Raw genomic sequence first — 14,468 nt, 5'->3', positions numbered from 1 at the left:
TCTCCCGTTGACTATGGTGTTTTACACAACCAACCACAAAAAATTGAACAAGTCGATCATAGTAGTCTTTATGATTTTACTTTTGAACAATTATCTGGTTTTGAGACTCCAAATACTCCTGACACAAAGTTGAATCAGTGCAAATCGCTGGTGTCAGATGATCCAATTAAGAGTATAACATTTAATATTTGTCCAAACATTAATTGGAACCCTGATAATTGTTTGAACGTCATCCAAGTTTTATTGACTTAATTTTTGTGAGGAAAAATTTGGGGATTTAACAAAGGTCAGAAACAGGAAATGAGTTTTGTTAATTATGCTTTTTTGTGAATTGAACACGATTTAAAAATATTTATGATTTTTCATTCTAAGTAATTTTCAACTGATCAGTTTGCTCATAAGTCTATTATGGTTTGAATAAAATGTATTTTCAAACAATCGAACTTTGACTACAATTTATTTAACAACAATTTGTTGATTTGGGTCATCCTACTGAAACAAGGTTAAATAATGGTAATTGCTAATGTGGTTATCTAACAAGTATAATATAATAAATTTTAGGCCCATCAAAGAAAAAAAATAATTCAATTTTGACAAGGGGGAATTCCAAAGATTTAAGCAGTGAATGATTTTCTAAACAATAATCGGTTACTTAATAACGGCTCCAAAAATTCCCCAACAGGTGGTGAAATTCCTTCATCATATATCGCAGAGAGAGGGGATTGTCTATCGAGCAAAGGTGGGCAGATTTGCGAATCTCCTGGGCTTTAACTGCACCCCTTGGTTTTATTCCTTTAATTTCAAAGAATGCAATTGAAGATGTTAGAACCTTCCCTATTACGCTCGATTATTAGAAACGCCCACTTATGCGTACGTTGTCGCTAATTCGTTGATGCGATGTTGGCTTTAAGGATCTAGTATAGCGTTGTTAGGGGGGAGTAATTGTTTTTTTTTGAAGATAAATCAGACGAGTTAGGCACGTTCGTTTAAAAAACTAATCGTCATACTTTTACTTCTCGATTCAATTCGGAATAGTTTAGAATTCTATACGGGGTAGCTAAACTTCCAGGGGTTTACATTCGACCTCGCGATGCGGACTGAATAGAATAGTACGGTGCGGTTCAAACTTGAAAGTCTGTTTTTACTTTATAGACTGGGAACTCTACTTGGTGATTCTGTTTCTACCAGCACAACTAATTGAATCGTGGTCACGATTATCAGTTAGTCGCTAAATGTAGCATACATCAAACACATTTGTGAACGATTTTATATAGTTATGATCGGTTTTACTCAAATGTAGGCTGAGCTCTCGCGAAAAAAGGAGCTACCAAAAACATTAACGGCGACCGAGGCTTAGGATCAATGTTTGACCATCATTTCATAAAATCAAAACCGCCACGAGTAGGATTTAAATACCTTACCGAATAAGCGTTCAATATTCAGTAGGGAAAAAACTGTTCTTCTAAATCTTTCGGAGCCGAAGAAAAACTTAAACAAAAACGGTATAGCAATCTTCACAGAATGGTGACTCAAAGAACTCGTTCGCCGCCATCTTACGTTTTTCCGTATTGAAGTCAATAAAGAGCTTCAACCAAGCCCCCTGCTTGAACGATAGAATGCGGTGAATATTACTGATAACCAGTCCCTTAGATACGTACAACATGAGGTTGTGGTAGTGCACAACGTAGTTCCCCTTCTTGCAGAGCGATGGTACCAGTTTCGGACAGCTATCCTTCTCTTTAAGATTTATTTCACGTAGCTGATCCTTGGAAAAAGGCGAAAGTTCAGCCGTTGTGATTATGCGTCTTTCAGATGCTGGAGGATAGCAGTTGTGATCGTTGTGAAGGTGTTGGGGGTAGTCCAAATCAACCTCGAGTATGTATCCAGTGTCATCGTCATCCGGATGGTTTAGTATAATTTCCTCCGTAAAGTCACGGCAGGGTCTGATCCATTTAAACGCGGTCATTGGGAGATTATCGCACATAACTGTACCATAGAGATTGTTACAATCTTGCGAGCGAAGAAAATGACAAAAATAAAATAAAATAATAAAAAACATAAATAAATAAAAAAATATGGTACCAGTTTCGGACAGATTCTTCTCTTTCAGATTTATTTCACGTAGCTGATCCTTGGAAAAAGGCGAAAGTTCAGCCGTTGTGATTATGCGTCTTTCACTTGCTGGAGGATAGCAGTTGTGATCGTTGTGAAGGTGTTGGGGGTAGTCCAAATCAACCTCGAGTATGTATCCAGTGTCATCGTCATCCGGATGGTTTAGTATAATTTCCTCCGTAAAGTCACGGCAGGGTCTGATCCATTTAAACGCGGTCATTGGGAGATTATCGCACATAACTGTACCATAGAGATTGTTACAATCTTGCGAGCGAAGAAAATGACAAAAATAAAATAAAATAATAAAAAACATAAATAAATAAAAAAATATGGTACCAGTTTCGGACAGATTCTTCTCTTTCAGATTTATTTCACGTAGCTGATCCTTGGAAAAAGGCGAAAGTTCAGCCGTTGTGATTATGCGTCTTTCACTTGCTGGAGGATAGCAGTTGTGATCGTTGTGAAGGTGTTGGGGGTAGTCCAAATCAACCTCGAGTATGTATCCAGTGTCATCGTCATCCGGATGGTTTAGTATAATTTCCTCCGTAAAGTCACGGCAGGGTCTGATCCATTTAAACGCGGTCATTGGGAGATTATCGCACATAACTGTACCATAGAGATTGTTACAATGTTGCGAGCGAAGAAAATGACAAAAATAAAATAAAATAATAAAAAACATAAATAAATAAAAAAAAATTTACAAATTAACAAGTGGGTTGGGGTTAGGGGGGTGACAGCAATATATTCTCACCTAGGTATGTTATGTAGCTGCTGGGTTTTTCGGCGTCGAAGGATTCTGGTAAATCCTTGTTGTTTGTCTGGGCCAATCGGTGACATATCATTGAGACACCCCCTCTTATACCCTTCTCTATGAAAAGGTGCATATCGGGGTCAACTAATAGATCGAGTTTCACTTTAGTCATGGATAAAGCGCTTTCCCAAGCGAATCAGGATCCGGTAAAAGCGTGGGCGCAGTCCAACTTGTAGTAATCCAAATACATAGCACGGATGTTTTGGAAAATATCGGCGATAAGTTACTAGTTTAGATGGCTTCCCGTCCGGTCCCACGACTACGTAACTAAATCCACAGGCCATGTGACTAGTTAGCTGAGTTATTGATGAGAGCTTGGAATCCGGTATACACGTGAGGATTTTAAGTAAAATCGCTCCAAAATCCGCAAAGATTACGTAGTTAATCTGGAAATAATGATAAAAAATATACGCAGTTTTAAAACACGGCTATAACCAAATTTAACTACTCTATGAATTAATTTAGCATATGACATACCTTTTCACGCCACCCGTAATTTTTGAACTCCAGTAATAGCTCCTTTGTTGGCATCAGAATTTTTTGCGGTCCGTGGATACTGCAGTCAACTACATGCGTATCCCTCTGGTCTTCGGAGTTGGGACCGGAAAAGCGATGTAAACCGATTTTTTTAAAATTTTACGTACACTTTAAGCAAGCCTTAAAACTAATGATGTCAAGTTTTAAGGACTAAATACTGAAAAGTTTTTGAGATACGACAGTTTTAGTATAACCCTTGTTTTTTGCCGTGTACATTTAACAAATTCGGGTCTCTCCACATAAAGTGGAATAAGTTTCCTTCTATTACATATATTTAAATGAAAATTGAGTTTCTTATGCACCTTTTCACGAGAATTGGACTAGTTTTGTTGAAATATTTCTAAGAATTCGGGTTTCGGCGTTATTAACACACCAACCGAAAAAAAACATTTTTTTGGGGGTCCCATTCGAAGAGGAAAATGGCGATGTCAGAATATAGCATTCCCAATTATATGAGCTATTTTCAAGGACCAGTGGGCAGGTCTTTCTATTGATACTAAAATATTTCTATATATTTGGTTTTCTCTACAATTTCCACGCGAAAATCTGATTTCATGATTTTTCCTTTAAAGCAACTTTCCTCTGACTACTAAAATTTAACAAAATGAAATAAAATTTTCTGAAATTCATAGATACTACCAAAAATGCACTTATATGTCTAATAAGGATGTCAAGTATAAATTTCAGTTTGTTTGAAAGAAAGGTCTAAAATGTGGAAAGCAGATTTACCTTGAAATGTAGGTGTGTGGCGAGAGAAGCACCTAGAAAGTCGGATCACAACTATTCCTACTCCTAGATGTCGTCACGTCCGTTTCTATTTTAGTTACAAATGCGCGCGACGCGGTAAAATTTAGGCTTAACAATGTAACCGTCCACACCAAGCTTCTCCTCCCAGGGAAGAAACCCGCGTCGTCTGCTTTGCTCGGGTTTTATTTTTTTATACTAAATTTTGTATAATGCCAAATTGTCCCGAAGTGGCCCCTTAAGCGCCACCGCTGTCAAACTTACTAAAAAACATTAGTTCGCGCGGATAAAAACCCCCGCCTACAATCTGTAAAAATTCAGTTGCAGTTCCTTTGTACACGCTCTAAGTTCAGACGTGTTTTGTTTAATAAAGACAAGTATTATTTCTACTACGACTGAGTCTTCTTTCGACAATAGATAACTTGGTAAATATAGTTATTCATGGACAATAAGTCCTTTAAACGGGTATCCTGGGAACTTCTTAATTGCTAGTTTTATTTAATTTTCTTTGTGAGCCGTGAAATTAGGCCCCCTTTCCTACGTTTTAATTTTACGGTTACATAAAATGGCGAGCTTGCCAGGACTCGTTAAGACTGACAATTACCAAGTGTGCGTAAACGCGTACTTGTGAATATCACTTGTGCCATTGCTTGAACTATATAGAAAATCCTTATAGTTTTGGTTGGGATTTCTAGGGTAATTTTTATGCTCTTGGGAGAGACTTAATTATTTAATAAACGTACCGACTGAAAAATACGTTTGATTTGTTTTGTTTAATTATTTTAAAATTTTTCTAAGTATTTTTTTTCATTTGGGAGAGGGTTGAGAAAAACTCGAGAGCCTATCCTTTTTCGTTGACTCTTGCAAGCATTCTGGTTTATTTTTTCAAAAACGTTTACAATCTCGGTCCCGGACCGTACAAAAGGTTTTTTTTTATAGCTAGAGAGCGTGGCCCAGGGGATTACCGAGTGACCACCCATTTTTTCCGTGACGTCGAAGATGTTTATCTTACACGTGCGTCACTGGTAAATCCCTGGACCCCAACTCTCTTGCTTCACAAAGGTATTTTTTGAAGTTTACAAAAAAATAAAAAATAGGATTAGATACAGTATTGAGAAAAAAAGACTTAAGTAGTTTTATTTATACAGGTGCTTTTTTTAAGATTTTAAGAGTTCGATAGTTAAGAAATAAAAAAAATAAAAAATACAAAGAAATATTTGAATATTTCACACTCCCGCGAGTAATACACAGTATTACTAGGATTTTTTTTGCTTATTAATTTTATAATTTTAAACAATTTATACAGTTTCATTTTCATCAAGCTCTAGCGCGTACAATAATTGGATTGGTCGCTTAATCTCACTACCATTACCCATTTTAACCAAACATGATCTTATTTTTGAATCTCTTCCCACCATTACTTCTTTTATTACCCCTAGCTTCCACATGTGTTTAGGTACGTGGTCCTCGTGGACAATCATGACGTCACCCACTTTAACTTGACTATGGGTTTTAGCTAATTTAACGTGGTGGGCACTTCTTAACTCTAAGAGGTACTCTTGCCTCCAACGTTTCCAGAGTCTTTCTTGGAGAGCTACCCTATATCTTAGCCTTTTGGCAAATTCGGTTTGGGTGCTAGGGTTTTTTAGAGGTTTTGAATTTTGGGGTGGCAAACATGTTAATCGTTTTCCAATTATCAAATGCGCTGGTGATAATGGTTCGGGTTCGCTAGCGTTGTTCACGACCGCCTCTGTTTCGTGTAGTATTGTCTCGACTTCCTGGTAGGTCAAAGACGCCTTTCCTAAAGTTTTTCTAAGGATAACCTTTGTTGACTTTATTAGCCTTTCATAGTGTCCTCCCCACCAGGGTGCGCGTTCCACGATAAACTTCCAGTGGATTCCTTTTTTTCCAAAGAATTGTTTAACCGCGTCGCTTTTTAAATTTTCCCACATAGATTTTAAATCACTTTCGGCCTTTTTAAATGTTTTCGCGTTGTCTGAATAAATGGTCGTTGGGATACCGCGACGGGAAATCATTCTTCTCATAGCCATGAGAAACTCGTAGGTACTTTGTGACGGTACGAGCTCTAGGTGTACCGCGCGCGTTACACTGCACGTAAATAAACAGATGTACGATTTTTCTATTTTTCCCCCGAGTTTAACCATCAAGGGACCGCCAAAGTCAATGCCAATTACCGAAAAGGGGGGTGCTTCCGTTATCCTATCCTTAGGTAACATTCCCATATCCGTGTCGCAAGGCTTAGCGTTGAACTTTTTACATTTGTAACAGCTTGTTACTATATGTTTTGCTAATTGCCTTCCAACAATTATCCAATATTTTTCACGTGATTGCGTCACAGTGGCTTGGATGCCTTCGTGATTTACTTGCTCATGGCTTCGTAACATGAGCAGGTGGGCCAATCTTTCTTTTTTGTGGAGAATAACCGGATGTTTTATGGCATAGCTGAATTCAGCCTCTTCTATTCTCCCGCCGAGACACAATAACCCTTGGTCGTTTAATCTTGGATTAAGTGACAAGATATTTGAATTTTTGGGTAGCGGTTTCTTTTCTTGAAGCGCTTTTATTTCTTCTTCATAAGACGACATTTGGACATCCTTGATTAATTTTATTTCCGCTCTTGAAATTTCATCCGCTGTTATTGGGCCGGCGTTTTTCTTTCCTTCTTTGAATCGGTACAGATAGGCTATAATTCTGATAATTTTGTCTAATTAATTATGCCTGTTCAAGTCTATGATTTCCAGAATTCCTGTTCTTTGTCTCACTCCGACTGTCATTACGACTTTTCTCCTTTCTTTCTCCACGCCTTCTATTTCCGCGCCTTTCTTGTTTTCTACGGGCCACTTGGACTCGTCTTCCGTAAGCCAAGAGGGTCCGTGCCACCAAAGGGTATTTTCCTTTAAATCCTTTCCTTTGATACCACGAGTTGGCAAATCGGCCGGATTTTGTTTTCCAGGGCAGTGGGACCAATTTTGTGGATCCACTAACCCTTGTATCTCGGCTGCTCTGTTTTGAACGAAAGGTTTCCAGTTTTTGGCTGGGCTTCTTATCCAAGCCAAGCATGCTTCTGAATCCGACCACATTTTTATGGGAATTTCCTGGTTTTTAAATATCTTTGCAACGTTTCTGGCTAAACGTGCTCCAAGCAAGCAGCCCATGAGCTCCAATTTTGGTATTTCGAGCCTTTCGTCCTTTAGAGGAGCTACTCTATTCTTTGCCGTGACGAAACTGACGTGAATTTGATTGTCTGACGTCACGAACCGCAGATAAACGATGGCCGCGTATGCCTTTTTGCTGGAGTCCGTAAAACAGTGAATTTCTAGTTTTATAGTTTCATTTTCCGGTTGGAAGTAGCATCGAGGGATCTTGACTTCCATCAAATATTTAATTTCCTCGTGCCAGTTCATGAAATTTTCCCTTAGGTTTTCAGGGAGCTCTTCGTCCCATTTTAATTTTAATTCCCATAGACCTTGAAAGACTATTTTTGCCCGTATGGTATATGGCGCGAGAATCCCGATGGGATCGAAAATCTGAGCGACAGTGCTGAGGACAGTTCTTTTTGTAATTTTGTTTTCCGGCGGCATCTTGGCTAATTTTTCGAGGTCAACTGATACCGCATCGGACTTTGGGTCCCAGACGTAGCCCAGTATTTTTTGAACCTTTGGTTCCGATTCTCCGCTGAATTTGATTTTCGTGTTTGGATCCTCAGTTTCATTCTTCCATATTTCTCTTAAACTGTCGGAATTCGTTTGCCACTTCCGCAATTCCATTTTTGCGCCTGCCATAATTTTCGATGCAGATTTTGATATTTCATACGCGCTTTGGACGTCGTCCTCTCCTCCCGCGAGGTCATCGACGTACAAGCTTTCATTCAGAATTTCGAAGGCTTTTGGTTCCGTTTCCTGGTATTTGTTAATGTGGGTTTTCACGGTGGCTGCCAAAAGGTACGGGCTTGACGTGACGCCGAATGGTACCCTTGCCATGCGCATAACTTGAAATTCTTTTAGATTTAATTTTCCATCTTCTTCTCTAATCCACAAGAAACGGACCGAGTCTCTATCATCCGAGTCCAATGAAACTTGTAAGAACGCTTTGGTGATATCGGCAACTATGGCAATTTTCTTCACTCTGAATTTTAAGAGTAACTGCAGCATGTCGGGGTTCAAGCTTGGACCGCTGCTGAGACAGTCGTTGAGCGAGGGTGCTCCATGGGCGTGGCTCGATGCGTCGAAAACGACTCTTAATTTTGTAGTCAAACTTTCTAACCGTACGACCGGCTGGTGGGGTACATAATACGTTCCAGGCTTCTTGTTTTCAGGGTCCAAAACTACTTCCGCGACACCTTGTTTGATTTGGTCGTCGATTATAGCTTTATAATCCGCGTAAAGTTCGGGTTGTTTTTCAAATTTTCGCGCCAATCCCTCCATTCTTTTGGTAGCTATAGCTAAGTTGTCAGGAAGGGCTTCTTTTTTTCTTATCCACGGAAATTTTACCACGTAGCGTCCGTTTTCCTGCTTGATATCTTCCTGGAAGGCTTCTAATATTTCCATGTTGGTAGGATCACTTGGTTTTTCTGTGATTCCCATTCCTTCAAGATTCCAGAAGGACTCAACGACTTTGGAGATGTGTTTTTCGGTTAAACTGACTTTTAGGACGCTGACCGTGTAACTTCCGACGGCGATGTTGCCCAACTTCACGGGACCTTGTATAGCCCAACCGAAGGTCGTTTCCACGGCGACTAATCTTTGGGTAAAACGCTCAATTTTTCCTGTAGCGAATTCCCAATATACGTCTCCGCCGATTAGGATTCCAATTTTTATCATTTCTGGCGTTTGACCACTGATTTCGTCTGCCAATTGATAACCTTTTTTCTTTAATTGGCATTCTATTTTCTGGACCGTGCCCGAATTTTCTGTGGCTTCACCTTCGCAGATATACGGTACTTCTACAGCTGCAATCTCGATTTTTTTCTCCTCCAAGCTTCGCGTTTTTAAGAGTAAGCTTCACAATATTTCTAACCGCTTCCGTTGGATTTTCATTACCGAAGTTTCTTATTTTAAATTCGCATTTTCCGATGACGGGTAGGTTTAACATTTTTGAGATTTCTTCACTGACGAAGCTACCTTGGCTTCCATTGTCAAGAAGACAGCGAACTCGCGTTTCCCGGTGAGTTGACGTATTTCCAGCCACCGCTTGGGCTGTTTGAAGTAAAACCGATCTTTCACACGTGACCGAATTGCTGTTCACAACTTGTTTTCCTACGTCTTGCTTGCTATTATTTTTCTTATTCGCGTTGTTTTTTTCGCACAAGGCCGCGTTATGATTCGAATTGTTACAGATTTTGCACGTTTTGTAGGGCGAAGTGCAATCTTTTGTTGGGTGCCCGAATCTTAAACAAATTTCACAGCGCTCGTTATCTTTAATGAGCTTTATTTTTTCCTCCAACTCGAAGTTGGTGCAGTTTGACGTGTGATGCGTTTGCTCTTTGCAAAATATGCAATACGGGCCTCTGTTTCGTGAGGAGTTGCCCGAGGAGTTACTTTTAATTTGTGACGTAAGCAATGACGCGCTAGCCCTATTCGGCTTATTTTCGTATTTTTGTTTTGGTTTTGAATTTTCATGCACGGTTGGCTTCACAGAGTCGCCATACATACTACCCAATAAGCGACATGTTTGCCTAGATTCAACCTCTGACCCCAAGAATTCGGCCGCGACACCCTTTTCTTTTGTAAATTCTAACCTCATATCTTCGGGTATACAACTTAATAATTTTGGACATAAGTATAACCCGTTTTCAGATTTATAAATTCCTACCGATTTTAAACTTCTAACATGCGTGTCCGCGATATTATATAAATTTTCTAAAGCGACCAAATCCTTAGAGCTTTCTACAGGTTTTAAAGAGAATAAAACCTTCATGTGGCTATGCGAGACCAGTTCGTCTCTACCGAATTGGTTTTTTAATATTCTTACGGCTTCGTCATAGCTTTGATCTGAAGGTTTCATTCCCGATATTTTTCTTAATGCTTTGCCTCCGAGATAGGACTTTAAGTAGCTGAATTTCTGTACCTTTTTCATGTTGGTCTTGGAGTCGACGACGCTTTCGAAGTTGCTCCAAAATCCTGTCCATTCCGTGGGGTCCCCGTAGAACTTTTCGACAGTCAAGGGTGCCAGTCTGGCTTCTTGAGTCGCTTGTAGCAAGGTGATTAAATCCTGTTGAGTGGCTGAGGACGCTGGATTGGTAGCCGTTGACGATGATGCAATGGATAGTTGGTCGTCGAGAACAATTCCCGCCTTTTTTAAGGCCCTCGTCACTTGGTTTTTGATGAGTTTGATTTCAGTTCTGTATTTTTCGACTGAGTCAAATTCACTGGCGAGTTCCGTTTCATCACAACCGTCCGCGAGCGAATAAATTACGGCGTTTAAATGTTCCAGAGCCGATTCTTTTAATTCCAGGATAGCTAATTGATCCTCAATATCGTCAGAATTAATTACCGTGGCTTTAATTAATTTTTAAAGCTGATTTATAGCCGTTGTAGTGTTAGCGCGAACAGTCTTTCGCGATTCTCTTTGTTTCTTTAATTCCGTAGCGTCAGCTAAGGCTTTCGCGATTTCTTCTGGCGTTTGATTTACCGCCATAATTGTTAATTGTTTAATTTTTAAATTTTTAACTTTACCGCTTTGGGTCCATTTGGGTCCGTAAACGAGTTCACTTGCACTTTTATTCACGCGTTTAAATTAATCCTTTTGGGTACGCGCTCGCGTTTCAATCCTTTTGGGCTTGTTAACACGTTTTTGGATTTTGTCCGATTGTAGTCCTTTGTTTTTTAAATACCGAGTGTTTTTTCCCGGGTTTCGGCACCATATAGAAAATCCTTATAGTTTTGGTTGGGATTTCTAGGGTAATTTTTATGCTCTTGGGAGAGACTTAATTATTTAATAAACGTACCGACTGAAAAATACGTTTGATTTGTTTTGTTTAATTATTTTAAAATTTTTCTAAGTATTTTTTTTCATTTGGGAGAGTGTTGAGAAAAACTCGAGAGCCTATCCTTTTTCGTTGACTCTTGCAAGCATTCTGGTTTATTTTTTCAAAAACTTTTACAATCTCGGTCCCGGACCGCACAAAAGGTTTTTTTTTATAGCTAGAGGGCGTGGCCCAGGGGATTACCGAGTGACCACCCATTTTTTTCCGTGACGTCGAAGATGTTTATCTTACACGTGCGTCACTGGTAAATCCCTGGACCCCAACTCTCTTGCTTCACAAAGGTATTTTTTGAAGTTTACAAAAAATAAAAAATAGGATTAGATACAGTATTGAGAAAAAAAGAGTTAAGTAGTTTTATTTATACAGGTGTTTTTTTAAGATTTTAAGAGTTCGATAGTTAAGAAATAAAAAAAATAAAAAATACAAAGAAATATTTGAATATTTCACAAACTGTCGCGTTATGAATCCCGCCGATCCGCAAGCTTTGTTCGCGGCGCTCAACGCGCAGTTACCGGGATCCTATACTACCCCGAGGAGTATCACTCCTCCTCCAAGCCTTGGTACTAGTCCTACCCATGGACAAGGACAAGCGGCTGGAGGAATCCCACCTCCGCCGCCGCTACCGCAAGGTGCAATGTCCAATGTTTTGATGCAAACTATTTAAACTCGCGCGACTACGTTAGCAAGCATAGGAACTAGACCAGCCACCAAAAATAGGCCTAAACCGCCCCCTGACTTAATATTTAGTGGTGTTGAAGGTGAAAGCGTGCCGGAATTCCTTCGGACTTTGACGGAGTTCGCTGAATATCACAGCATGACAGACACTGACATTATCGCGCTTCTCCCACAAATATTAAGGGGCCGTGCATTAATCTGGTTTAGAGACTTGAATAGACCTAATCAGACACTAATGTGGCGTACAGTGAATGGCGCGTTTAGAGACTATTTCTTTTCTGTGCGAAATAGCTAGGGTTGAAACAACCCGCCGATGTGTCTTTTGACGCGTACATCGCGAGTATTACCGCGATGAATCAGAACCTACGCGTTCCGTATACTGACTCTGAACTGGTCGGTATTTGCAAGAGAAATATCCTCCCCGAAATAAGCATCCATGTCTTCAACGACAACATAAGGACAATGCGCTTTTTATAGAAAAGGGTCGCGTAACGGAAGATATTTTGCGAGCGACCCCTTCTAGCTCATTGTATCCTAGAAAAAGTTCAAAGTCTACGCCGCGGGAAGAAATTCTCCCACAGCTGCGGTTTTGACTAAACCGCCTGCGGGGGGTGCGAAATCAAAGGTTGCGATACCTAAAGCAAGAAATACCAAAGACTCGTGCACAGGTTAATCCAGAGCAAAATGATTTAAGTCACGTAGAATGCTATAAGTGCGAGCTCTTAGGGCATTATGCCACAACTTGTCGGAGCAAACAGGAAGTCGCGCAAAGACAGGCTTCGGAAAACGCGAAAGCGGGAAGACAAAAACGGGATCGTCTTCCCGCCGCGCGAAGAAAGTAAAGCCCCTTATGGAAATTGGCTCTATGGATGTGCGTCGCTGTGAGGTTGACCCTCCCGTGGCCATAGAAGCCGTGTATTCGCATGGGACTTTCGCGACTAGGCTAGATTCAGGCGCTGATGCTTGTTTTATCAGCTTATATCAGTGGCGTAATTTAGTCAGAACTTTGAAACCAGACTTAGTACTTCCGGAAGAAGAAGAGACTCAATGTATAGTGTTAGGCGATAGCCGTTATACCTTTACAAAGGGGCGCGCGCGAATAGACTTCCACTTAGGACAGTTGAAACTAAAGCAGGAATTTCACATAGTTCCCTCACTACCGAACGATTTTATTCTGGGAAAAAATTTTCTGTATAAACATCGGGCCATTTTGGACTTTGGTACAAAAACTTGTGAGATTGACGGAACGACGTTTCCATTCGTGTTAAATCTCCCTGGGTTAAAGACTCCAACACCTCAGATTATGGAGGATATTGAAAAAGCTGTCGCGTCGCCTACACTAGTAGTATAACCCCACACTTCGTACCTCCGTAGGTGTAGAATGTCAAGGTCACTATGTCAATGACCTATGACGTATTATGCCACGCCCCCACTTGCGCGCCCCCTGGCGGGAAAACTCGCGCGCCCCCTCGCGGGAAAACACCTGGCAGTCTCTTCTACAACTGTATCTGTGACGTCATTGCTGTATCTGTGACGTCATTGGTAAGAGACGAGAATGGATAGCTTTAAACGTACATTGACAAGGGTTAAATCTTCTACAATTGTGACGTCCTTCGAAGAGTTGTTGTATTGCGTAACGTATATTAAGGGGTGGCGGTATAGTTTAATCATTGTTAAATGAAGATGTGTCAAGTTCATAGCGTATCGGATAAAATAGAGGTATGTATCGGTAATGTCTTTCTGGAAAAGGACTGATACGGGTGTAGAGTTATACTTACAAAAGGAACAAAGATTTGACAGCCCAAACGGAATCAAATACCAGTACTTATTTTCAAAATACAATCACAGAAAAATAAGCGTGTGTAAATACTCTCCTTTCAAATCTGTCGTATTCAAAGCAATTCACATCTAATTTTCTATTAGTATCGTACTAAAGCCAACGGTAGAGGCAGAGGCTACCCCGTTTACAGGCCAACACCAAACGCAAGGACTCGTCCTAACGTGTTTAAACCTAACCTACCTCTACGTTATAACGTTATTACGTAAGGTGGCGAGAAGTAATTTCACCACAGAATTTGTATTAGTCTTAGACGTCGATATGATGCCCAACTATAACCTCCACGAAATGTTCCTGGAGTAGGCCTGAGAAAATAGGCTCTTTCTCGAATCTCGAAAAGATGATAAAACTGTTTACGTTGTACCCGCATTCGAAATGAAAGAAATAGCCCAAATACCCAAGGATAAAACGGACAACGTTTGGAAATGATGGACGCCCACCTCTTTTACATCGAGCTTTGTTGGAAATGTCAGAAACATATTGACTACGAAGCCTGGTATAGAGAACCAATGACTAATAAGTTAGCTGTCATTTTTGAAGTCTTGTGGAGAGATCCTTGGGAACCTTTCTTCTTCAGCAGAAATTCAGCGCCTTATCATGATGAAAGATTTAGACAATATGACTTTAATTTGTGTAGAAAGAAGAAACAATGGATAATTAACCCATTGATTGATATCTCTGTAGGTTCGTGAATTACACGTTGTAGGATACAAATTTTCACTTTTAAATAACACTTTTTGTCATCC

The 14,468-nt window shown here is 40.1% G+C and overlaps 2 protein-coding genes across 2 annotated transcripts; both read right to left on the bottom strand.

Moving 5' to 3' along the window:
- Positions 1–5,502: 5,502 nt before the first annotated feature.
- On the bottom strand, positions 5,503–6,810 carry LOC149691166 (uncharacterized). The gene has a single exon (XM_089869466.1). It carries the CDS (start codon positions 6,808–6,810, stop codon positions 5,503–5,505), a length of 1,308 nt encoding a protein of 435 aa, XP_089725592.1.
- Positions 6,811–6,933: 123 nt separating this feature from the next.
- LOC149691165 (uncharacterized) lies at positions 6,934–10,861 on the bottom strand. Its single transcript, XM_089869465.1, has 3 exons — positions 10,775–10,861; positions 9,315–10,693; positions 6,934–9,202 (listed from the first exon to the last, which is right to left on the bottom strand). Exons 1-3 carry the CDS (start codon positions 10,859–10,861, stop codon positions 6,934–6,936), a joined length of 3,735 nt encoding a protein of 1,244 aa, XP_089725591.1.
- Positions 10,862–14,468: the final 3,607 nt, after the last annotated feature.

This window comes from Phalangium opilio, unplaced genomic scaffold (genome assembly GCF_054372755.1).
Source record: "Phalangium opilio isolate 3A_F unplaced genomic scaffold, DU_Popi_V2 ptg000026l_1, whole genome shotgun sequence".
NCBI lineage: Eukaryota > Metazoa > Arthropoda > Arachnida > Opiliones > Phalangiidae > Phalangium > Phalangium opilio.
This window is presented reverse-complemented; position numbering and strand designations above follow the sequence as displayed.